The sequence below is a fragment of the Ictidomys tridecemlineatus genome, chromosome 10 (assembly GCF_052094955.1).
Source record: "Ictidomys tridecemlineatus isolate mIctTri1 chromosome 10, mIctTri1.hap1, whole genome shotgun sequence".
NCBI classification, from domain to species: domain Eukaryota; kingdom Metazoa; phylum Chordata; class Mammalia; order Rodentia; family Sciuridae; genus Ictidomys; species Ictidomys tridecemlineatus.
The window spans coordinates 125899402-125923293 of NC_135486.1; the positions used below are offsets into that span (position 1 = coordinate 125899402).

At 51.7% G+C, this 23892-nt stretch overlaps 2 protein-coding genes across 3 annotated transcripts in view; one reads left to right on the forward strand and one right to left on the reverse strand.

The window, feature by feature from the left end:
• The window catches only part of Katnip (katanin interacting protein), a 139157-nt gene extending 126844 nt beyond the window's left edge, over nucleotides 1-12313 (reverse strand). Inside the window, exon 1 of the mRNA XM_078024169.1 lies at nucleotides 12126-12313. Within this exon, the coding sequence (XP_077880295.1) occupies nucleotides 12126-12132 (7 nt within the window). The 5' untranslated portion in view covers nucleotides 12133-12313. The remainder of the gene's footprint in view (nucleotides 1-12125) is intronic.
• A 27-nt stretch (nucleotides 12314-12340) lies between these two features.
• Nucleotides 12341-23892, forward strand: part of Gtf3c1 (general transcription factor IIIC subunit 1) — a 65381-nt gene continuing 53829 nt past the window's right edge. For both annotated transcript variants that reach the window (XM_013357940.4, XM_021725471.3), the window contains exons 1-5: nucleotides 12341-12630; nucleotides 15791-16000; nucleotides 20042-20218; nucleotides 20400-20543; nucleotides 22719-22815. In XM_013357940.4, coding sequence (XP_013213394.4) covers nucleotides 12410-12630; nucleotides 15791-16000; nucleotides 20042-20218; nucleotides 20400-20543; nucleotides 22719-22815 — 849 coding nt within the window. In that variant the 5' untranslated portion in view covers nucleotides 12341-12409. The remainder of the gene's footprint in view (nucleotides 12631-15790; nucleotides 16001-20041; nucleotides 20219-20399; nucleotides 20544-22718; nucleotides 22816-23892) is intronic.

Sequence of the window (23892 nt, forward strand, 5' to 3'; positions counted from 1 at the left end):
CACAAAGCAACTCAGTGAGACCCTGTCTCTAAATAAAATACAAAGTAGGGCTGGGGATGGGGCTCAGTACTTGAGTGACCCTGAGTGCAATCCCTGGTATCCCCCCCATCCAAAAAAAGCAACGTGTGAGGAAAGAGTCTGGGTTAAGGGACTTTTTCTGTGACTTAGCCTTTAAATGTCTTGGACTCCCAGAGCAATTAATAAGGAGCTTAGAAGAAAATTCTTTCCCAAAGAAGATAAAGCTGCTGATCTGGAGGACGGCAAAGGCATGAAGAGGTGACTGTGGAGAGGGGTCTTGATGCTGGACTCAGTCCCACTGGGCCTTTGGAGAAGACAGGTGACTTGGTGGAACTCCTATGGACAAAGAAAGCCTGTGCAGAGCTCCTCAGCACACGGACCTTTGAATACAGAATTTGTTGCGGGGCCCAGTGGCACACAGCTGTAATCCCAGCGGCTCAGGTGGCTGAGGCTGGAGGATTGCAAATTCAAAGCCAGCCTCAGCAGGTGCTAAGCAGCTCAGGGAGACCCTGTCTCTAAATGAAATACAAAATCGGGCTGGGGATGGGGCTCGGTGGTCGAGTGCCCCTGAGTTCGACCCTTGGTACTCCCCCTAAAAAAGGAATTTGTTTGTCCCTGGGCTGGGGGGTGAGCAGGATGGAGGGGGGATGGTGCTCCCCATCAACTCCCACAAGAGGGGACCTTCCTTCTTCTGTTGTCCAGTTCCGTGGGGCTCCCACTGGGCTCGTCCATGTCTGTGCAGTCTCACGACAGGACGAGCATCCTACAGGGTCCCTGCTTTCTCTCACCTGTCAGACGGGCACACATCCAGAGCCTGACGACACCCAGGGCTGGGCTGGGCTGGGGGACGGCGCTGCTCCTCTGGAGAATGTGTCGCCAACATTCTCAAGAGCTCTAGCTCATATCCTCTGAGCTAACCAGGTCACTGCCGGGAACGTGCCGTGGAGAGATACTCCACAAACTGGAAACAAGTATCTGTCGTGGCTGGATGTAAAGTGTCCCCCAAGACTGGTCTGGCCCCAGTACTGGACAGTTGTGAAGTGGGGACTTAGTGATCGGCTCACGAGGGCTCTGACCTCCTCAGGGACCAATCCTCAAGAGACCACAGACTCTAGTGGAGTGGGATCCGCTACCTGCAGGCAGGGTAGACACCCGTGTGGAGGAAGCAGGAAATGGGGGGCACCCCTGGGAGGCCACCTGCGTCTGGCCTCTTCCTGGCTCTTTCTCTCTTTCCCTTCCCCGCACCCCTCCTCCCCTCTCTCTTTTCTAGTTGCCGTAAGCTGAGCCCCTCCACCATTCACTTTGGGCCCAAAGCTATGGAGTCAGCTGACCATGGACAGAAACCTCTGGAACTGGGAGCAGAAATCAATCGTCCCTCCTTCCAGTGGCTCTTGTCAGGTGTTTCGGTGACAGTGACGAAAGGTGTCACAGTTGGCGTTAGCAAATACTAGAAGTCAGAGGCAAGCCATGCGCAGGGAACCACTGAGTCAGTGCGGTGCGTCCAGGGGTGGGGCCAGGACCCCGTGGAGGGCCGGAGCGGGAGGGGGGCTCCTCACAGCGCTTCTCACAGAGGCTTAAAAGATGGTCGAATTGTAAGTGAAAAAAAAAAAAACAACAATGGGCAAAAACTTTCTTTCTTTTCTGAAAGAAGCTGAGGAAAAAGAAGATCCACTCCTCTGGGTTCTATTTGTACAAAGAACCAAAGGCACTTGTGACTTTGAAATGCACACACTGCTCTACCTTGTTTTAACTTTTAAATGAATATATTTCTTTGAAACTTAAATAATATTTTAAGTTGATGTATCCAAAAGCTGAAGCCGGCGTTTCCAGAGGACAAACGCCTCCTTTTAAGAGGCCCGTCTCTAACGGGTGAGAGATAAGAATGCGATGACAAAAAAATGGTTTCTGGAAACTGAAACAGAAGTTCCTTAGCTCCGCCAGCGGCCTGTGGGTGACCTGCTCGTTTACTTGCGGGCAAAGGTTTTATGAAATGGCAGAGACACAGGGAGGGAGGAGGAGCAGGAAAAGATAAAGGCAGGCCACTGACGGCCTGGCCCTGGGCTGTCTGGAACCAGGGCTTCTCCAGGGTGGGTCACTAGTGCTCGCTGGCACCTGCCAGTCAGGCTCTTCCCCGGTGACAGCTCTTGGGATCTGCTACCTTCGACCACAAAGCTACATGGAGAGGCAGAGCCACCCGACACCCCTGACTTTGGACGGCTGCTGCGTGCTCAGGAGAGCGGGGGCGGGGAGCACGCCCCATTCCAACTCCCTGCGTGTCCCCTAACCCTCCTTCTGGCGTCCACCTTGGGGTGTGCAAACACGCCCATGTGCCAGGACCAGGCAGATAGGCAAGGCAGAGGAAGGCAACAGGGTGGGTTGGGCAGGCGGGGACAGCTGTCAGCCTGAGGGGACAGGGTTTGGGCTCAGCCCCACCGCTGGCTTCCGTGTGGGAACACGGGTCGTGTTCTATTGGGTTTGAAGAAGCAGCAGTAAACCCAGGCTTAGGAGAAAGTGTCCAGCTTTAAATGTTGACAAGTAATTAAAAAAAAATCCAAGCTCAACAAAAGAGGCGCTAGTTTCCGACCTAACAGGTAACCCGGCAGAGGAGCGCAGACTCCGGCTTTCCCACCGAGATGGCCCCTGGATCTCTGGGTTCTGCATCTGCAGACTCCACCAAGTGCCCAGGGGAAACATCTGGGGGAAACCCCACATCTGCACTGAACACGCCCAGGCTTTTTCCCCTGTTGTTATTCCCTAAATAATGCAACAGGACAACCACCTGTGCGGCATTCGCATTGTGTTAGGGTTGATTTAAAACACAGGAAGAGGCACAAGGATCACATGCAAATACCGTGGACGTCAGGGTCCTCAGGTTCTGCATCCTTGGGGGTGCTGGGACCTTCTCCTACAGACACTGGGGACAACCACCAGGGCAGACTCTGCCACCTGCACGCTCCCTTCTTGGCCCACGTGTGCCCCAGGCTGGTTCTGGGTCTTTAAGTTCCATTCCGCCTTCTGAAAGCCTGAAACAATGTCCCTGTCACTCTTCCTTTGCATTTTCTGTGTAACTCAAATTCCCAGAGCCCAGTTTACCAAATTACCTGAGATAAACAAGTCATGCTAAGCTCCTCTTCTCCTTTCCAAACCCAAACAGCAGCTGGCACCTACCATGGTTATATATATCCTGCACACCGCGCCGCGCGCTCACTTGGTTGAGAAATGCTTAGCCATGCGTTCTGTGGCCGCTTTCCTCATTAGGTGAGAGCCTGGGGACAGTGCTGTACAGTGGCTACGAGGCTGGGCCCCCCCACCTGTCTGGGAGTCCTGGAGTCCCAGCTCCACTTAGGGGGAAGTGCCTGCCAAGCACTTGGCCCCAGCAGGTCCTGGGTAGTGATTCTCTCCTCCAACAGCTCCTGACTATCTGGGGACCTCAGTGAATTCTAATGAACTCTGGCTCCCAAAGAGACCCTGAGGCTGCCTGTCCACTCCTCTCCATCAGCCCCCACTAGCCCCGGGCCTCTCCCTGGGCTTTTCTAATTGTCACCAGCAGCAGGTGGCCCGGCCCCCAGTCCTTCCCAGATTCCCCACAGCAGCCAAATAATAACGAGACCATATTGCTTCCCCCATGCTTCCCTGTGTGTGTGCCAGAACCTACACCCTCTGCCCTGACTGAACAGGCTCTGTGTGGCCCAGTGCCAGTGACATCTCAGCTCCCCTGCCCCCTGCCCCCAGTCCCCACTCTCTGGTGCTGAGCATCCTACTTCTCCTTGGCCCAGGACTCCCAGCCTCAGGGCCCTGGTCCTCTCCTCCCCTCTTTCTGGAGCACCCTCCCTGAGTCTCGTACAGGCTCCTCCTTAACGGCCAACTCTCAGCCTCAAGTGACCTCTGTTCTGAGTGAACTTGACCCCAGACTCCCTTCTGTAACCTGCAAAGCACCCGTCTGACCTTTCACACCACCTCGTCTGCGGACTGTGGCTCGCACCAAACAGCAGCTCCGAGACACCCGAGGCTGCTGCAGGGCTCCATTATCACCCCAACCTCCCCAACCTGAGGCTGTGCCTGGCGTGGAGGAGGCGGCACAGTAGATATTTCTAGAATCAAACACCAATGAATGGCTGAGTTTTTGAATGGACAATGCCGGAAGGGACAGGAGCAGGATTGCGAACGCAGAAAAGACTTCATTTCTCTCACAGCGTCATTTCCTGAGCCCTTTCCCCTGCCCTTTCTGGGAGGGTGAAACAAAATATGACACAGTAAGTTGGATACTCCATTGGAGATAATTGGAAAATATTGATTTCTTCCCATTTGAAATAGTAAAGATAAGTAAACGCGGCACTTGTGTAATCGGATCAGTGGCTTCTGTGACAACATGCTTCTCAGGCTGGAATGGATTCGGGTTTCTCTCTGCATCCATCACACAGGCTCCTCGACCCATCCCACTTCCCCCCCAGCCAGCCCCTTCCACCACCCGGTCCCCAACGGATGCCAGAGAGGACTCTGCATTTGTGTGTGTGGCCCAGTTAAAGTACCTCCTCTATTGAAATCCCCAAGATCACCTGCCAAACTGCCTTGACAAATACGGAAGACGGCACGTGAGATCCTGCAGAATTCTAAGGAAAAAGATGTGCTCCTTCCCCAGATGCGTATTTGTACTGAAAGCCTACTATGTGCCAGCCACTCCTCCAAGGCTTCAGATGGATGAATTCATCCTCTCCAGGAAGGTCCTGCTATGAATCTCTGGAATCTTCGTCTCAAAGGAGACAAGAGGCAGAGCTTCACACTGCACAGCTCATGACCAGGGAGGCCTGGTGGCGTGTAAGGAGTGCTGGACTCCAACAGAACCGGACATGGTGACCCCATTCCTGAGCCGCACATCAGTGGGCCCCTAACGCCCCCGGGCCTCAGCCCACAGTTAATAAATGAGAAGGATCAGGCTAGATCCAAGTCACTCACTGGCTGATTCTAGCCAGCAGATGTTTGTCTAGACTCCATAATGTTAAAAAAAATGTTTTTTTCAGCCAACAGTTAAAGTTTAGGAGATTTCACATTTTAAAATCCTAAGTTCTGGATTCTTGTGAAAACCTGAATGCTCTGGCACTGCAGAGCCCCATGCCTGCCCGGCAATGCTGCAGGAGCTGAGGGCAGCAGCCCGCCAGATGGCACGGTGCCCTCCGATTCCCACCCCACCTCTCCCAGTTGTCTCCCTGCCCTTGAGGTCACGTCCAAAGTGTCACTTATCAGCAGGTCTGGGAGGTTCTTCTCTATGGCAAAAATAAAATGAAGGTTTATGTATCCAGCGAAAGTGAGAATCCCCACCACCATCGTCATCCCCACCACCATCGTCATCACCACCACCATCGTCACAGGTACCTGCAAAAGCACTGCCTGTGAGCCAGGCCCTCACCAAAGGGCTGTGCATCTGTTAACGCACTGGATTCTCACACTCGGGAAGGTACAGTTATGCCTTCTTTTTTAACAGATCATGTGGCGGCAGAGGAGGCTGTGTGCATCAAGAAATCAGCACATAACAGAGGGAGGCAGGAGACAGCTTTAGGAAGTGAGAGAACATTCTGAGTATGCAGACCGTGGTTAGGATGGGCAGGAAGGGATGCGAACAGCAGAAGGAAATCACCCTCGGCCACCACATATTTGTGTTACTTGGCCCAGCAGGCCTCTAAACTTGTAACCTCTGCATGGGATCCTCAGGGTCCCCAAAAGGGGGATTGTGGACGAGATTTCTCAGGTTGCTTCCAGCTCTAATCTGTGATTTCCTAAAATGTGTCTAAGTAGTCTGTGACCCTTTTGTTTTGGGGAGCTCACTTCAGACTCAGGAAAGAGGTGGCCCTGCAGGGGGCCAGACGTCTGTGGCGCTCCAACCTGCTGTCAAGGGCTGGTTCAGCCAGTGACTCTTCTGTCCCTGAGGACACGTGGAGTCAGAGAACCCATCAGCTAAGGGTGGGGTCAAGGTAGCAGTGGCCTCCACGGCCAGGCAGGGCCTCCCTGGAATAGGAGGACAGATGGCTGACAGCAGGGCAGGGACAAGGCGGGTGGGACGGGGTAATAAGGGCAGCCAGAGCAGGAGCGTCATTAAGGCTGTGCTTGACTATTCTGAAGGACAGCGTCTGCGGGAGCCACACTGGTCTGCTGGGGGAAGAGGAACCAGCCAAGGTCCCTGGAGGCTTGCTATGGGGTCTTTTCTCTGTCTGCTTAATGGAGACTGGCCAGCGACTCAGGAGGGGACAAACTGGCTGATGTCTTTCCTGGTTACGATGTCAACCCAGCAAACACTCAGGTGCCAGACCTTGGGCGTACAAAAGAACCAGCCTGGGTCTCCAGCCTCCAAGACGGAGAGAGGCTGGAGCCCCCCGCCTGAGCTGCCATCTGTGGGGTGACAGAGCACCCTGCAGGCGAGGCAGGAAGGCAGGAAGGAATACGGGTGCTCAGAGGATGGCCAGCTTCCTGGGACGGCTTGGGCAGGGGCTGAAATCTCAGATGTCACAAGGAGGCCAAAATGCTCAAGGCAAGGTGTAGGCAACGTTGACCAGCACCAAAGACCGGCATCACCAACCAGAGGGGAATGACCTACAGCACACGTCCAAGGTCAAGTGCTGTTCAGTGCCGGGGGAATGGGCCTGCGAGAGCAGCCAGACCCAGTGGGGCCAAAGCACCTGGTTTATCAGGAGACTGCAAAGTTCAGGGTCTGATATGAAATCCCCATTTTGATGACAGGAAACACATCCACAGACCCAATCCATACAGCCCAGCACGTGGGTGTGAGAGGGGTGAGCAGGTGACTCAGGATGGAAGACTGTTTCCCCAGAGCAGGCTTCTAGTTAAAGGTGACATATCCTAGGGAAATTGCTAAGGGGCAAGAGCCAGGCTGTTTAAGCCCCACAGGACATCAGGAGCCACACTTTCTTACTCTTATGTAAAGTGCTTAGGTGACAGCTTCAAGCTCCTCCCAAGGACAGCGCTGCTCCCCACAAGCCCCTCCCACCTGGGAAGAGGCCAGCTCAGGGCAGACTGTGAGGGCCCAGGAGGGGTTTCAGCTCAGTGGTGGGGTCAACAGTGGGGCCTTTTTTAACTTTCTTCTTCTTACCAGCTCCATGGGCAGGCCGTGCCCGCGGCTGACTCTCCAGACCACCGGCAGGGACAGGGCCAACATGGGTCTTTCATAACACAGTACAGAGTATTTTTTTTTTTTTTTTTGGCAGTACCTGGAATGGAACCCAGAGGCTCATGCTCAGCATGTGCTCCATCAGTGAGCCTCTCCTCAGGCCCAGGAAAGGTCAGAACAGTGCAACAGACTCCCATTTACCCTTCACCGGGATTCAATCCTACTTATTTTCATACCTTAGGATCCCAGTGCCCAGACCCCAATAGGATGCCACCGAGTCCCTCCAAGAGTCGCTCCAGGAACACCACAAGGGACAGAGCTGAGCAAAACACAGCGTGGTGGGCCACCTTCTTGTAACCAAAGCGACAGGGTGGAAGGAACACTGAAAGCAACGGCAGGAAGGAAGCAGAGAACCCAGAGTGGACACAGACTACCCGGGCACTCAGTCACTCTGCCAGCTGGGGGCTTTATCTTCTTAATTTTTGCTAAATATTTATTTATTTATTCATTCATTCATTCATTCATACTGGAAATTGAATCCAGAGTCGCTTAACCCACTGAGCCACATCCCCAGCCCTTTTTACTTTTTATTTAGAGACAGAGTCTTGCTAAGTTGCTTAGGGTCTCACTAAATTGCTGAGGTTGGCCTTGAACTTGTGATCCTCCTGCCTCAACCTCCAGAGCGGCTGGGATTCCAGGCATGGGCCACTGTGCCTGGCTTGGTTTATTTTAAGTAGAAAGAGAAACAAATTATCAAGAGCCCAGATGAATATAATACAGGGACAAAAGAGACCAGACACACTGACTGCGTACTTTGGGCAAAACCTTGCTAATTCAACCGTCACCCGTTCTGCAGTTTGGGGTTATTTGGACAAGCTAGGCTAAATTTCATCTTGCCATTATTAATTCTTGGAGAAAGTTTGCTGAGTAAATTAACAGTATAAACAGGAGAAATGTTGACTTATTTGTTCTGGGGGGGGCCAAAACAAAGGATCAACTTTCAAGTCCTTTCTAATTACACTGATGAGCTGAACTTTTGTCTAATTATTATGTTCTCCACCAACTGAGTTGGTTTTTTTTTCCCTAAACCATCTCACTGGAGAGAATTTGACTTTCTTACAAAGGGTGAACATTTTTATAGGCTTAAGACTCACACACACTGCCAATTACTTTTATGCAAATAAGCAATGTCAAACATGGAGCTTTCTCCTAAACAAAGCTCGAGCTCATTACAAAGATGATTATTTGCTTAAGCGCTTCATCAGAAGCACCTCCCTCTTCTGTCAGCAGTTTGGAAGTCCTAACTTTTGCAGATAATGACACCATCTGCTCCCTCTAGGAATGTTTTCTTGTGGGCCACACTGGTTGACAATGCCTTAGTGCATTATTTCTCTGAGTCCACAAAACATCATCTATTTCACACAAAGGAAAACTGAGGCTCAAAAAGGTCAAAGTTCATAGCCTCAAAGTCAAAGGGGAAATATAAAGAGCTATGGTAAAAAAAAAACAAAGAAAGAAACCAGCACTGGTGACTTGCAGAATAAACCAAACAGTCCAATCTGGGGATACTTGTTAGACACACTTGGCTTATCTAATTGGCTAGAATCATAATTCATTAAGGCCCGTATCGGTATAACCAATAGATATGTGCCTATAAAAAGTATGCTTAAATCAATGTTTCAAAAGTTATAATGGAAAATTGGATTTTTTGATGATTAAATCTAACCTAAGGTAATTTTTTTTTTTGGAGGGGGTATTGGGGATTGAACCCAAGGGTACTTAACCACTAAGCCACATCACATCCCTCACTAAGTTGCTTAACACCTCACTAAGTTGCTGAGGCTGCCTTTGAACTTGGGATCCTCCTGGCTCAACCTCCTGAGCAACTGGAATTACAGGTTTGAGTCACTGGGAATTCCAGGCATGTGCCACTACGTCTACCTAAGGTAAATTCTTTCTTAGAATAAATGATTTTTTTGTAGCCAATCAGAAAAGGAACAGATTCCTCCATGGGTCTAAAATAATGTTCCAGGAGAGCAGAGATGGTGACAATTAGAAGCAATAAAACAGGTTTCTTGGAAATGTTCAGTAGCAATGTTTTCCAATGTGTGTTCCAAAGGTCTTGGGAGAAGGAGGATTCATATAGACAAGACCATTCTCAATCGTAATGTGAAGACTTTTTCTCTCTGTTGACATCTGTACTCATAAGGCAATGCAAGGGGGGTAAAACTGCTTGTGGCCTGAACCAATTCAGCGGTGCCCAACTGTATTAGTAGCTACACTAATAGTTTATTAGTAGTATATACTTCACTGCTGCATGCTCTCAAAAAAAAAAAAAAATCTTCTCCACTTCAGAATATCCTGAAACAGTTAATAATCTCAACCCATGAGTACACATCTTTTTTAAAAAAAGGATTGGATATATTTTATTTATTTTATTTTATTGAGTTGTTGATGGACCTTTATTTATTGATTTATATGTTGTGCTGAGAATCGAACCCAGGGCCTCACACCTGCAAGGCAAGTGCTCTACCACTGAGCCACAACCCAAGCCTGAGTGCACATCTTTTTAATATTCTGTGTGAAAAAAAGGAAGCACACATAAACCACTTTTGCTACAAGCCAAGAACAATGGTTGGTCCCAGAAAATGCCTATTCAATTTCTTGAGCTGTCAGATGAACAACCACATTTTGTATGGTATGTCATTTCTACTCAAATGAACAACAGAGAACTTGTAGTTCTCCAGACCTGGATGTTTTGCTGTCATCTGCTCAAATACAAATGAAGTGAGGCTATCACTTCAAGGAAACAACTGACAATATATTTGGTGCCAATGATAAAATTCAAGCTTTCAAGTGAAAACAAGTGGAAAACTTGTCTCTATTACCTTGCCGGCTTAATAGCTTCCCAACACACTTATTTTAAAATGACATAGGTGGTGATACTAACGAATGTGAGGTATTGGTATTGGAAATTACCAATGTCAACACTTGGAATATTTGCATAACTTATTAACAAGACAAATGGATAATGTTATAAAATCATATAGGGGTAAAACAGCCAGTCAAAGGTCAAGAGAGGCTAATGGATTTTAATGCAATTGAGTACCGAAGTTCACTCACATAGTTTCAGATACCACTCTGTGACTGATCTTTAACAAACCACCATTTGCTGAGTTTGGTGTAGTCATAAGAGTATCTACAGTTACCCAAAAGGAAATTGAAATATTCCTTCCTATTCCAGTTATACAGCCATATGAAACCAGTTCTTTATATACATTGGTCAAAACAGCATGATTGTTATTAGGAAACAGTTCAGATCTTGAAGCATAGATGAGTCTACTGTTTTCTATTAAGCCAGACATGGAAGACAATTGAGAAAATGTAAAACAAGGCCACTCTTCCTACTAATTATTTGGGGTAGGGGGCAGAAATATAGTTATTTTTCATTAAATACATATTTATGCTTGGATGTAATTGGCTTATTGTTATTTCTTTCTTTCTTTTTGCTGGGAATTGAACCCATGGTGCTTATACACTACGCCTTGTCCCCCGCCCTTTTTTTTTTTTTTTTTTTTAATTTTGTGACAGGGTCTTGCTAAGTTGCTCAGGGCTGGCTTTGAACTTGCAATCCTCCTGCCTCAGCCTCCCAAGCTGCTGAGATTACAGGCATATGCTACTGTGCCCGGCTATTTTCAAATGAACTGATAATATTTTAAGAATTTTCCAGCTTTAACTTCTAATATGGTAAATATTGTAGATATAATAGATGCAAAGATCTTTCCAGAGAAGAGCATAAAAGTATCCTGAGACCTAAAAGGTTTGAGGACTGTTGTTCTTTTAACAACATCACACTGACCTTTCCACAGGGTAAGACATTTTTATGGTACTGACATTTTTATGGTACTGCTGAAGCCCAAAGGGCAAAGATATCTATCTACTAAGCACATGATGGAATGCTCAATTTAAAACATTTTTTTCTGCACTGCATTCAGAGAATATCAATGGGATGCAAATTCTTCAGAATGGGTCAGTGGTGTAGTAAGAAAAATGATCTGGGTTCTAGCAGATCCTGCCATTCTCCCTAGACATTAGTCTCCCCATCTGGAAAATGAGAAATCAGAGTAACTTATTTCCAGATGGCTTCCGATTGTCAGTACCATGATTCCCATCAGGGTGTTTCTGGACTTCAGAGTGATTAGCTGTCATGATTTTTTGAGCAGCACCCAAGAAGACAGCAGGCCATAGTTGAATGAGCAGCTCCCCTTTCAGATGGGGAAACTGATTTTCAGTCACAGTCCCTCCCATTCCAGCCCAACTAAACCTGACTCTGCAGACATTCGCATCGGCAACCTCTGGATAAAAAAATCCCTAAAAACACGTCTAAATCTCAAGCCCCCTAATTCAGCTCCAGAGACAGTGCCTCACTGTTTCTGTCACTCGGTGTCTGTTTGACTTTGGGCAAGTTACTCAACTTTTCTTGGCCCCAGTTTCCTTCTCTGTGAACGGAGTTAACACTGACCTCAAAGGACTGCTGCGAAGTTTGGCCAAGCGTTGCGTTTACAGAGTTCCTAGCACCAGACAGGACTCTGTGAATGGGGGCTGCTATAATCAACGCCAAAGCCCACAAGAGGAACATTCCTGACCTCCCCAGACTTCCCGCACTTGGCAGGATTACCCTTCCCTCCTTCCCAATTCCCAGATCCCGCAATGCCACCCTCCACTGCTCCTTCCCCACAGTAATTCCCTTCTCTGGGCCCCGGCCAGGGTCGAGGTCCCCCACGACCACGGCTTGGCACTGGGCCAGGCCACTGACCACGCCCCCCGCCTTTCCTCCCCACGCCGGACCACTAAGCCCGGCTTTCCCTCAGCCTGGAGAACATCCTGGGTCGGGAAGTGGTGATCCAGGGGGGTTACGGCCTAGTATTCGGCGCAGGGAGGCCTGAGAGAATAACCGCCCGACCTCCCGGAGGGGCCCACGAACACTCACCGTCCATCCCTAGAGGCGGCGGTTCCGGGTGTTCGAACCGGAAGCGGCCCCTACACTGTTTGCAGTTCCCCTGGTTACTGCGGGGTTCCGGACCAATGGCGGCGGAGCTCCACTCACTGAACCCGCCTCCGAGGGGGCGTGACGTCACGTCGGCGCGCTGGAACTCCTCCTCCAATCTCCCGGTCCGACCCGCCTCCCGCGGATCGCTGTGCGCAGGCGCGCTGGACCAGGGGCCTCGGCGGCTGGGTGCGCAGGCGCTCTGGGCGCCGCCGATTCAAGCAGCCATGGACGCGTTAGAGTCCTTGTTGGACGAAGTGGCCCTCGAGGGGCTGGATGGCTTGTGTCTGCCCGCGCTGTGGAGCCGTCTGGAATCCCGAGTGCCTCCCTTCCCGCTGCCTTTGGAGCCCTACACGCAGGAGTTTCTGTGGCGGGCCCTGGCCACGCACCCGGGCATCAGCTTCTACGAGGAGCCGCGGGAGCGACCCGACCTCCAGCTCCAGGACCGGTCAGCGGCCGGGCCCGCGGGCGCGCGCGCGCGCAGCCGGGGTCTGATGGAGCTGGGAGCGGGGCGGGAAAGCGGTGGAGCCAGGGGAGGACCTGGCGTCCGACGACGGGAGGGGCGGGAGCGCGGCGGGAGGCTGGTTTGGTTTTGTGGTTTGTGTTTTTTTGTTTGGGTGCTGGGCATGGAACCCAGGCCTTGTGCATGCCAGGCCAGCCCTCTACCAACTGAGCCGTCGCCCCAGCCCGGGAAGGCTGCTTTGGGGTGCTCGAGGCTGGCAGGGCCCGGGAGTCTGATGAAGTTTGGGAGTCATCAGATGGTGCCCCATTGTGTGTGTTTGGGGGTGCTGGGGAGTCGGCGATATTCTTAAGGCTTAGGATATTTCCTTTATACTGGATGCTAGATTTGGAGCAGGAAGGCAGTTCATAGCAAGACTGAAGACCTGGGGGTCCACAGACAGACCTTTATGGAGAGTTCACTCTGTCAGTCTGGAGAGCTCAGGCATAGCAGCGAGCTTAGCAGGAATGCTGATAGCTGCCCGGTATTAGGTGCTTGCCTTAAGTGCCATTCTAAGAGCCTCGGGAAATTGAGCTCCTTGATCCTCACTATGATCCTACGAGTACTGTCTTTGTCATTTTACAGAAAAGGAAATTGAGTCACAGACGTTAAGTGACCTGTCCAAGATTCGGGGCAGGGGGGCACTAAGTGACTAAGTATTGATTTGAACCCAGGCCATCTGCCTTTGAAATCTGTGCTCTTAAGTCATATTGTTGAGGTCAGGAAGTTCCCGGGGTAATAATGTCCAAGACAGGACTTAAAGGTTGGGCTTAGGCCACCAGTTGGCAATGGGGTGGTCTGGAAGAACAGTGAACATGAAAGCGTGATAGAAGAGAAATAGGCAAAGTTTGGCCCAAGTCTAGAATCAGAAGTAGAGAACATCAGTTGGTGCGCATACATACATGTAGCAGGTTTTAATTTTTATAAAAACACAAGGAGGTGGGCATTATTATCCCCATTTTCTGAAGAGAAAGTTGAGGCACAGAGGGTTTGAGTGAATTGCTGAAGGTCATCAACTTGCAAGAACAGATTCTAGAATTTGAACCAGAAAATCTGGATCAAAAATTCACTCTCCTTCTAATCAAATTTAACTGACAGGTAATCGGTAATTATTTCATCCACTTAAAAGAGTTTATCTTTTATCAAAAACACTATAGGAAGCCGGGTGCGGTGCCACACACCTATAATCCCAGTGGCTTAGGAGGCTGAGCCAGCCTCAGCAAAAGCAAGGCACTAAGCAACTCAATGAGATCTGTCTCTAAATAAAGTACAAAAATAAGGCTGAGGATGTGGCTTGGTGGCCTAGTGCTCCTGAGTTCAATATCTGGTACTGCCCCCCTCCTCAAAAAAAAACCAACAAAAACACAATAGGAAACCAATGAAGGGTGGGTCAGACCAGAAGCAAAGAGTGAATCTGATTGGTAGTGATCTAGTTGTGATCAGCCAGTGTTGGGCTGATGATATAATGGAAGATGGAGAAGAGATGGTGAGGGCTGGGGATGTGGCTCAAGCAGTAGCGCGCTCGCCTGGCATGCGTGCGGCCCAGGTTCGATCCTCAGCACCACATACAAACAAAGATGTTGTGTCCGCCAAATACTAAAAAATAAATATTAAAAAAAATTCTCTCTCTCTCTCTTCTCTTCTCTCTTTAAAAAAAAAGAAGAAGAAGAGATGGTGAGTTGGAGACAACTAGTCAAAAGAACCAAGAGAATTTGGTGATGATGTAAAGTGTAGGGAAATATAAGTGCCAAGGACAGTGACCCTGGTGCCTGGGGAAGGGGATCAGTATTCACTCGGGTACCTGAGCAGCAGGCTCCAGGGTCACTGTCCTTGGCGTAGTAGTTGGCGGAGTCTGGTGGAGGGGGACGTGGTGAGCATACTTTTGAGAGGCACTGGGTCTGAGCTTCCTTGGGTTGTCCAAGTGAAGATTCTGTTTAATAAACATCTGGCTTCCTGGGAGTGAAAGCAGGCCAGAGGGAGGGGCTGAAAGGCATCTGAGTCATCCCTGTAGTTAGCAATTAGAGCTGTTGGCTAAGCACAGCGTTAGGAGAGAGGGTGTTGTGACTGGAGGTTCAGACAAGCCCTGAGCTGCATGTGCATTTCAGGACAGGATGCAGAACCTTCATAAGAAGATCTAAGTGTGGCTGGAGAGGTCGGGGACAGGGCAGGGTGACGTGCTGGAGGCTGTGGAGAAGACAGACATGATTTGAGAAGGGAGGGCTAACAGTGCAGAAGCCGCAGGACAGGCAGGAAGAAGCAAGGTGAAGACACGCATGGGCTTTTGCCTCAGTCAGGCCAGTGCAGAATGTGAGTGGGCTCCAGAGGAAACCCTGCCTGACCCACGGGCTGGCGGGGTCGGGAGAAAAGAAGGGTGTCTCATGGGGTTGGTAAGGGGCAGCTGGGAGCTGGTAATAGCAAGGAGGGGCTCTTCTGGGGGGGGGTGAGGCCTCATTAGCTTTCTGAGCTCCTGGAATTCGAGATGTTTTTAGATGTTGAAGACACTGAATTAGTGTTTAGGGGGAAATAAGCTGGACTGAGGATTCAGGGGTGAGCCTGAATAACGCGCAGGTGATAATCACAACCGTAATCACAGATGGGGAGACCAGAGAGATAATTAAAGGGAGATGAAAAGATGGCAGAGGAGGGCTGGGGCTGTGGCTCAGCGGTGCAGCGCTCGCCTAGCATGTGCGAGGCCCTGGGTTCGATCCTCAGCACCCCATAAAAATAAATAAAGATATTGAGTCTAACTACAACTAAAAAATAAATATTAAACAAAAGATGACAGAGGAGGAGGACCTTGGATCCGTCAGGCCACACTTAGTGGTCTGGAGACTAAGCGCTGAATTTGGAGGGAAAGCAGAGGCCATGACTAGTGTCAGGAGGTGGTTTGGGTCCTAGCGCCCACCTTCTGGGGGGTTGGGGGACCTGGAAAGATCCGTGTTCTCTAGAATAGGCAGGGGAACCTGCCCATCAAGACTGTCTGCATTTGTGGGCAGAGGCTGCGCCGTCTCCTCTCCTCTGGTCCCTGCTAGGGGGTGGCACAAGAGCACACTAGTTGTACCTTATTTCTGAGGCTAAGTGGGGTTTGGTATCTGTGCTTTATCTTCAGGTATGAAGAGATCGACCTGGAAACTGGGATTTTGGAGTCCAGGAGGGACCCAGTCCCCTTGGAGGATGTCTACCCCATCCACATGATCTTGGAGAATAAAGATGGCATCCAGGGCTCATGCCGGTACTTTAAGGAAAGGAAAAACATCACCAACAGCATCAGGACTAAGTGTCTGCAGCCTCGGTGTACCATGGTGGAGGCCTTCGGCAGGTGACTTCCTGGGGGTCAGCTTTCTGTGTTCGGGGTGGCCAGACGCTTGGCTCTGGGCGGGGCCTCCAGGTCTCTTGCTAGCTCGGCACTGAGGCTGTCCCCTTCCTTCTCCCTCCTGTGGGACGATGGCAGTCAGGGCCTTGTCTTCCCTTTCCTCCGTGTCCACAGTCTGTGTGGTTGGGATGGCGGGCGGCAGCATTTGGATGACACGTTTCCTTCTCGCATCCTGGCTAGGCCCTGTGCTGCCCAGCTGACCTTTTGCGACTTTTTAGTCATTTTCCCAGAGTAGGCCATCCACGTTGTCACTTTAAGTGCCCAGCCTGTTCTCCCCCCACTCCTGCTTTTCAGGTGGGAAGAACTCCTTGCGGACCCTCCCAGCTTTCCACTTCGTGCTTCCCTTGTGGATTTTCCACATTTCCTCCCCGCCCCCCACCCCCAGGAGAGGAGAAGTGGTGGCCCTGACCTAGACTGTGGCCTGGGCTCTCCTCCTCCCTCCCCGAACCCTGAGCCCAGCTCCTGGGGTTTCTGCTCAGCACAGTGGCATGGCTCAGCTGCTCTGGACGCTACGTCCTCTGTGATAGCCATCCCAAGGTCCTGAGCCAGGCGTCCTGGAGGACACAGCTTTAATCGCTGCTTCTGCTTCCCCCCCCCCTTTTTTTTGGTGCTGGGGATTGAACCCAGGGGCCCGTACCTGCTGAGCCACACCCCGGCCTCTTTCCGTATTTCTTTTGGGGACAGAGTCTGGCTCAGTTGCCTAGGGCCTTCACTAAGGTGCTGAGCTGGCTTTGAACTCGCCATCCTCCTGCCTCTGCTTCCTGAGCCGCTGGGGTCACAGACGTGCCTACCTCCTCACCTCCACCTCACCCCTCTGCCCAAGGCAGATCCCGCCTTCGTCACTTCCTCACAGTGGTGTCCCCTGAGCAGTTAGCAAGCCCCTCAGCACTGCTGGGCCCTTGAGGAGGGGACAGCACCGGGCTCCAGAGCTTTGCCCTGGGCTTCCTCCCCGTGCTCTTTCCACGTCCTCGTGGCCTCTCACCAGCTTCTTGGTGAACTCCCCTGCCCTCACCCAGGCTCCATCTCGTCCCCAGGCCTGTCGAGATCCATGTGTGTGTGTCAGTGGCCCGTCCCTCATGTCCATGTGGTCCTCAGTCTCCTGCCCCAGACCTGCTTCTCTTCCTCTCCTTCTCTCTTTATTCTGGTCGAGGTGCCCCCTGCCCCACACAGTACAAGGGCCTCTTCCCGGGCCCTTTCTCCTGACGTCTACGTCCTCCTGACTTGACCTTCTAGAGTTTCCTCAAACCTCCTTTGGACTCCGTCTAATGCAGTGGTCTCCCTTCTCCGCTGGGGCCACCTCTCCTTTTGTCCTGAGATGGACATGTGACGGCTGGTTCTCTGATGGCTCCAGGTGCAGGTTACAGCTGTCCCCCTCTGCCCACAGACAAGCCCTGTTTGTCCTGTGAGGCGTGGTGTTAGTTTTTAATTTTATTTTGTAGCTAATGTTTAGAAACATGCATTTCCAGCTTTTCTTAAAATTACAACATCTAGCCACGGGCTGATTTTATATGGACTGTAGGCCAGAGTCCCCTTCAGACAGGCCAGTGCCGCCCAGTGCTGTGTGTCTGAGGTTTCGTTCATGTCTTCTCCCCTCCTCCTGGCTGTCCTAGGAGGCTCGGGTGACCTCCCCTGCCCACGCTGTCCTCTGGCCGAGGCTCTCTCGGCTTCCTCTTTTCCCAGTCTGCTGCAGCGGGACCATAGCAGGCTCCTTCCTGTCTCCAAGCAAAGGCTCGTGCTGTTCCTGCAGCTTAGACTGTTCTACTATCAGAGCTTCACCCAGCACCTCCCCCTCATCGCTCCAGCTTCAACTGACTCCACAAAAGTGTCCTTTGTTGCCCAGGCGCCACCAGATCACTCTGTTACAGTCTGCTGAGAAAGGAGGCATACACAAGCACGTCAGCTCATTCTGCTACTAGAAACGCGATACCTGGGTGATGGCCACAGGCAGCAGATTGGAACTAGCAGGAGTCATTGCATGGGACCCGGATGGCTGAAGGGTTGATTTATGGCGCTCTTTCTTCGTGAGACTGTGCCCTCCTCGAGGGCAGGGCGCTGTGCTTCCTGTTGGTCTCTGTATCTCGAGTCTAGGAAATGCTGGCCCAGTCGCCTCCTGGCCGGCCCCCTGCTGACTGTGGGTTTGAGGCTGAAACCCTGGAGCCGTGTCATGGAACCCAGCTCCTCAGCATGGCCTGGTGGGGCCCTTCAGAGTGCAGGCTGCTGCTGGCCCCGGGCGCTCTTCCTGTGCCTTTAGCTTACTCCGCACACCTGGCTGTCCAGCTGTGCCACCCCAGGGCCCTGGAGCAGGCCAGCCTCTTGCGTCCTTGCTGCCTTCCATCCCCCAGCTCACTGCTGACTCAAACCGCTCCTGGACGGGTTCCCTCCTGGGGCTGCAGTGCGGCTCCTCAGGGATGTGTCTCGACAGCTCCCACCCAGGCTGCCGTCCGTGGCAGAGGGCTCCTCACGATGGGATCGCTCCTTCTCTTACTTCAGCAAGCTGGGCTCCTGGAGGGGGTAGCATTTTTGTTTTTCTTGGTGCTCTGACTCTTTACACGGTGCCTCATCAGTATTTGGTGACTTGAACTTGACCACAGTTAGCAAACTAGCAGGTGCCGTTGGACCAGCTAACTGGCAATAATTAACAGAAACACTGGGCTTCTGGTGTGCAGGATAGTGCCCTAATCTGAGTAATAAAATTTAGTGAGCAGCAAACCAGTTCTTTTTACTCCCAGTCAGCCTCTTACAATTTAATGAGCCTGTTTTGAGAAATGAGAGCATAGGTCCTATGTTTGTCACATTCAGACACAAAAAGTGGACCCTCTTTTATGTCTTTACAGCCTAATAAATATTTTGTGGTTGTAGTTGAACGCAATATCTTTATTTTATTTATTTATTTTTATGTGGTGCTGAGGATGGAACCCAGGGCCTCGTGTGTGCTGGGCAAGCACTCTAATGCTGAGCGCCCACCCCAGCCCCTAACGTTCTTTTGTTTATTTATTGAGATAGTCTTGCTAAGTTGCCCAGGACAAGCTCAAACTTAAATCCTCCTGCCTCCCCCTCCTGAGCATGTATCACAGGCGTGTGTCACCGTACCTGACTTCACTACCTAATGTTCTTTTTGAAGATGGGCTACATGATTTCTGTGCCTTATGCAGAAAACTAATTATTGGTCACAAACAATGCAAAGGAAGAGGCACTTAATACAAAGACAGTCTCTATTTCCTTTTTGTCTACTTGGAAGCAGAAGCAAAATCATCTGAGCCAGGCGCTACGGCGCACGCCTGTAATCCCTGCAGCTCAAGAGGCTGAGGCAGGAGGATCATAGGTTCAAAGCCAGCCTTGGCAAGTTAGCGAGGCCCTAAGCAAGACCCTGTCTCAAAATAAAAAAGGCTGGGGATGTGGCTCAGTGGTTAAGTGTCCCTGGGTTCAATCCCCATGGCCCCTCCAGTGGACTTCAGTCCATTGGTTTTGGCCCTGAAGTTGTATCAGCTCCCGTCACTAGGTCACTCATTTAACACATAGGTTCTGCTGTGCACAGATTCTCTAGGCAAGGATGCCCTGGGGAGTGCCCCTGATGTGTTGTCTGTGGCACTTACGTTTGAATAGGGAGACGGACCGTAATGTTGGCAGTGAGGCTCTTTGCAGAGCACCAAATGCTGTAGAAAATACGGGAATGGTGAGGGGGATTGGAACTCAGGCAGCATTTTCTGGAAGGCCTGAGGCGTTGCCAGCTGAGCTGTGACCTGAAAGATAAGGACTCAGTTCCTAAAGATCCAAGAGGAAAGCAGTGGGCAGAGGGGACACCAGGGCAGCAGCCTGGAGTTTGTTTTAGGAAAAAGCCGTGTGGTGAGGGGCAGAGTCTGGCATGGGGCAGCGAGGACTGGATGGTGGGGGTCTCGCCGGCCACTGCAGGGAGTGTCCATCTTGCTCCGAGTGCCTTGCTCCGAGTGCCCGGGACTGACTTCTGCCTGTGGTTTTGCTGACCTGCAGGTGGGGCAAGAAACTGATCATCGTCGCCTCCCAGGACATGCGCTACAGGGCCCTGATCGGCGCAGAGGGGGACCCTGACCTGAAGCTCCCTGACTTCTCCTACTGCATTCTGGAGCGACTAGGCCGCTCCCGGTGGCAGGGGGAGCTGCAGCGAGACCTTCATAGCACCGCTTTCAAGTAAGGGGCGAGTGGCTTCCCTGCTTTAGATTGGGGCACGAGGAGTGTCACTTTGTTCCAGGCCGTTGGAACACAGTGACTGTTCCCTGAGGTTGGTTCCATGGGAGGTGTGTGTCCAGGTGAGAGACCCTGTACGTTGTCAAAGCAAAATGACGGGGCCCACACTCTTGTTCTCCTGCAGGGTTGATGCTGGGAAGCTTCATTATCATAGGAAGATTCTGAATAAAAACGGGCTCATTACGATGCAGTCGCACGTGATCCGACTACCCACGGGAGCCCAGCAGCACTCGATCCTCCTCCTCCTGAACCGGTTCCACGTGGACAGGTAAGTGCAGAAAACAAAATGGGGTGAATGCTGCAGCCGTGTGTATGTGCTTTTAAAAATCTTAAAAGGCCGAATCATAATGTGACTTATGTCTATTTTATTTGTTTTTTTAATATCATTTGTGTGGGTATTTGTTTATTTTTGCAGTACTTGGGATTGAACCCAGGGCCATGACTATATTTTTTAACTAAGTTATCTATTATTATCTATTTCTGATGAAAATATATCCTGTTCATTTAGAAAATTTGAAATTTATGCAGAAAAAAATACCTAGACCCCACAGCCCAATAGGAACTGTTAACATTTAGTTGAAGCGGCAGGGAAGGGTGGTTAAAAACAAAAGTCATGTCAGCCGTGGTCTGTCACTGCGGTAGAGTTGACTTAATGTTGACTTCAAATCAGGAGTTTTGAAGCCTGGGGCTCAGTGAGGCATAACATGGTATCTCAGCCTGGATGGATGAGGTGGTGAGGTTCTGCCAGATGGCTGTAGTAAGGGATGTTGCTCTTCCAACTAGAGGTCACAGTCCACATACTCGAGCAGGCTGGTAAAATACACGCATTCCCTTCCAAGCCCCCAGGAGTGTCTGGAAGTCAGTAGGTTACCTCTGACTCTAATCCTTGCGGTTGGGGTAAGAATTACCTGGCATGAGAACGGGAAAAAGAAACACTCTACTATCCTGCAGTGGTCTTAGCACACACCCCACAACCCCATGCTCTCCTTGTGGGGGGAGCAGAAGCCAGGGTGGGAGGGGCCTCGCTGGTCCAGGGCCTAGGAGCAACCTGGGGTGAGTCAGCTCAGGGCTAGCGCCTGGCCACTAGCTCTTCCTGGTGGAATTAGGCAGTGGCTGGGATAGTTGGGAGGTGGTGGGCAGACCCTACCCCGGGCCATGGGGAGCTAACCTCTGGTCTTCCTGGCTGGTCGGCGGAGTCCTCAACCTCTTCTTCAGGAGCCAGGGCCATCCTCCAAAAGGGAGGGGAGCAAACCCTCAGGATTAAGTGTGAGTTTTAAAGTTTACACCATCTGCCGCAGTGCACGTGGCTTGGCCCAAAGAGAGTACCTGATACACACAGGAGACTGCGGGCTCGGGAGTGGGGATCTCGTCTGTCCCTGGTCGGCCGTCCTGGAGTCCAGCCTTCACACCTGTACACTGTCAGAATGTGGTGACTGAAGTCCTAACTGCAGGCGTGGGCTTTGGAGATGCTGTGTTGGGGAGAATCGGACTGTGGTCATGCCCTCCAGTGATTGACTCCCACTAGCGCCTAACTGAAGTGGACCTGAGAACATGGGCGGCCGTGGAGGGGCATGCTGCAGTGGGTCAAGACCTGTGTCTTGCTCTTCGTCCCTCCCCTGGGCAAAGTCCCTGGGCCTCTCTGACCAGTTTTCCTCCTGTGTGGTGTGGCCGTGACACCGTATTTCCTGTACGCTGGGTCATCTGTGCCTGTCCCTGATGGTGGTTTCCTTCCTCAGAAGCGCTGCAGCGGAGGAGCGGTGCAGATCTGGATCCCATGTGGCCTTCCCTTCCCTCGGGACTGGTCAAGCCAGGCTGTCCTTGTCCACCTGAACTGGCAGAAAGGCTCCGCTCCTCGCACCCCTCCCCCAGCCTCTGCTCTCTTTAGTGGCTTCCATTGATGGCTGTTTGTTTGAAAGCATGTATTGTGACATGGCTTCACAACAGAGTGGGATGGCAAGTGGCTGTCACATCAGGGAAGTCTGCGGTAGAAAGCAGGGCTTCACGACACACTGAGGGTGTCAGTTTAGAGGAGGACCTGGGTTTGTGTCAAGGACAAGGATTATCGCCTTGGCCTTTCAGTCCTAGAGTCTGGTCTGTGCACTCTCACCAGTTGGAGGGCCTTAGACATGTGACTGAAAGTCCCCAGCCCCAGCGTCTCCAGACACAAGATGAGGATGATCCATAGGCCCTAGAGCTAGATTCTGGTCAGGCACAGTGGCTCCCGCCTGTCGTCCCAGCAACTTAGTGAGGCCCTGAGCAACTTAGCGAGACCCTGTCCCAATTAAAAAGGGCTAGGGAGGTCTCTCAGTGCTTAAATGACCCTGGGTTCAATCTCTACCATCAGTTTCCTATGTTGTCCTTTAAGTCCTGCTGTGTCGTCTTCAAAAATCAGGTGTCCTTTAGCAAGAGGCCTAAAAAGTGACCTGGTTGGTGTTTGTTCTAGGAGGAGCAAGTACGACATCCTCATGGAGAAGCTCTCAATGATGCTGAGCACGCGGAGCAAGCAGATCGAGACGCTGGGCAAGCTGCGGGAGGAACTGGTGAGCTGGCGGCCTCCCCCAGGGCTGGCTGGCCCGACGGCCACGCACAGATTGACGGGCGCCCAGCTAGAGGGCTTGGCTGGGTGCAGGTTCATGCCTCGTGTCCAGAGCTGGGCACAGTGGGGCTCTCCTTTATTTTACACGAGAAGACACTGAGTTCCTTGTTGAGCTCCTGTCCCTGGCTGGCTTCCATTCCCAGGGGCGAGTTGTCTCAACCTGCTGTGGAGGGTCACCTGGGTGGGGGTCTGGACATTTTGATTTCCTTCCATAACGAGACTTGTCATTTCATTCCCATTGGGTTTATGATGAGATGACAGAGTGACTGTACCAAGAAGGAAGCGAGGTGACGTGGAGAGAAAGCCATTGCTGGCCTGTTTTGTCCTGGGCCTGGCAGTGGGAGTAGCAAGGTGTGAGGAAGATAGCGTGGGGGGCGCTGCCGCCACCTGAGCGGGACAGTGCCACTTAACACAGGGCTGACGTCGGGATGGAGAGAGGTGAGATCACCTATGGGCTGCTCTGCGGGAATTAGATTCTGAAGTCTTGTAAGGGGTAATGGCAGTTAGTCCCAAAGGCGCGTGGTGGCAGTCTGCTCACGGACACCAGCAGGTCTGTCCTGCCTGGGACCCTGTGCTGTGTCCTTGCAGCTGTAGTCCCTGATGTCACCGTCTGTCAGGAGCGGGTCTCTTGCTGTGACGTTCATCGCACGCTCCAGTCTCTCTGCAGCAGACTTGTGGTCAGACGTGGCCGCTGGAGACAGGCCTGGCCTGGCCTTTTCCCTTTTCCTCTGTTTGCCCTGAGCTTTCCCCTGGGAATGTAGGTGTCCACTTCCGTTGAGAAGTCAGAAGCCCCGGCGAGCCACAGCTGCAGCCGCTCGTGACAGCAGTCAGCTGGAGCTCCCGCACTGCCAGCCCCCACGGCCCCCTGCATCCTGTCCCAGAGGGCCCCGTCCCTGCCAGTGGTCATCCACATACCCTGAGGCTCAGGGCAGCTCTGGATCTGAGTCTTTCAAACCAGGAATGGGGCTGGGGTGTCGGAGGTCGAGGGCTCGCCCAGCATGGCGGGGTCCGGGGGTCATCC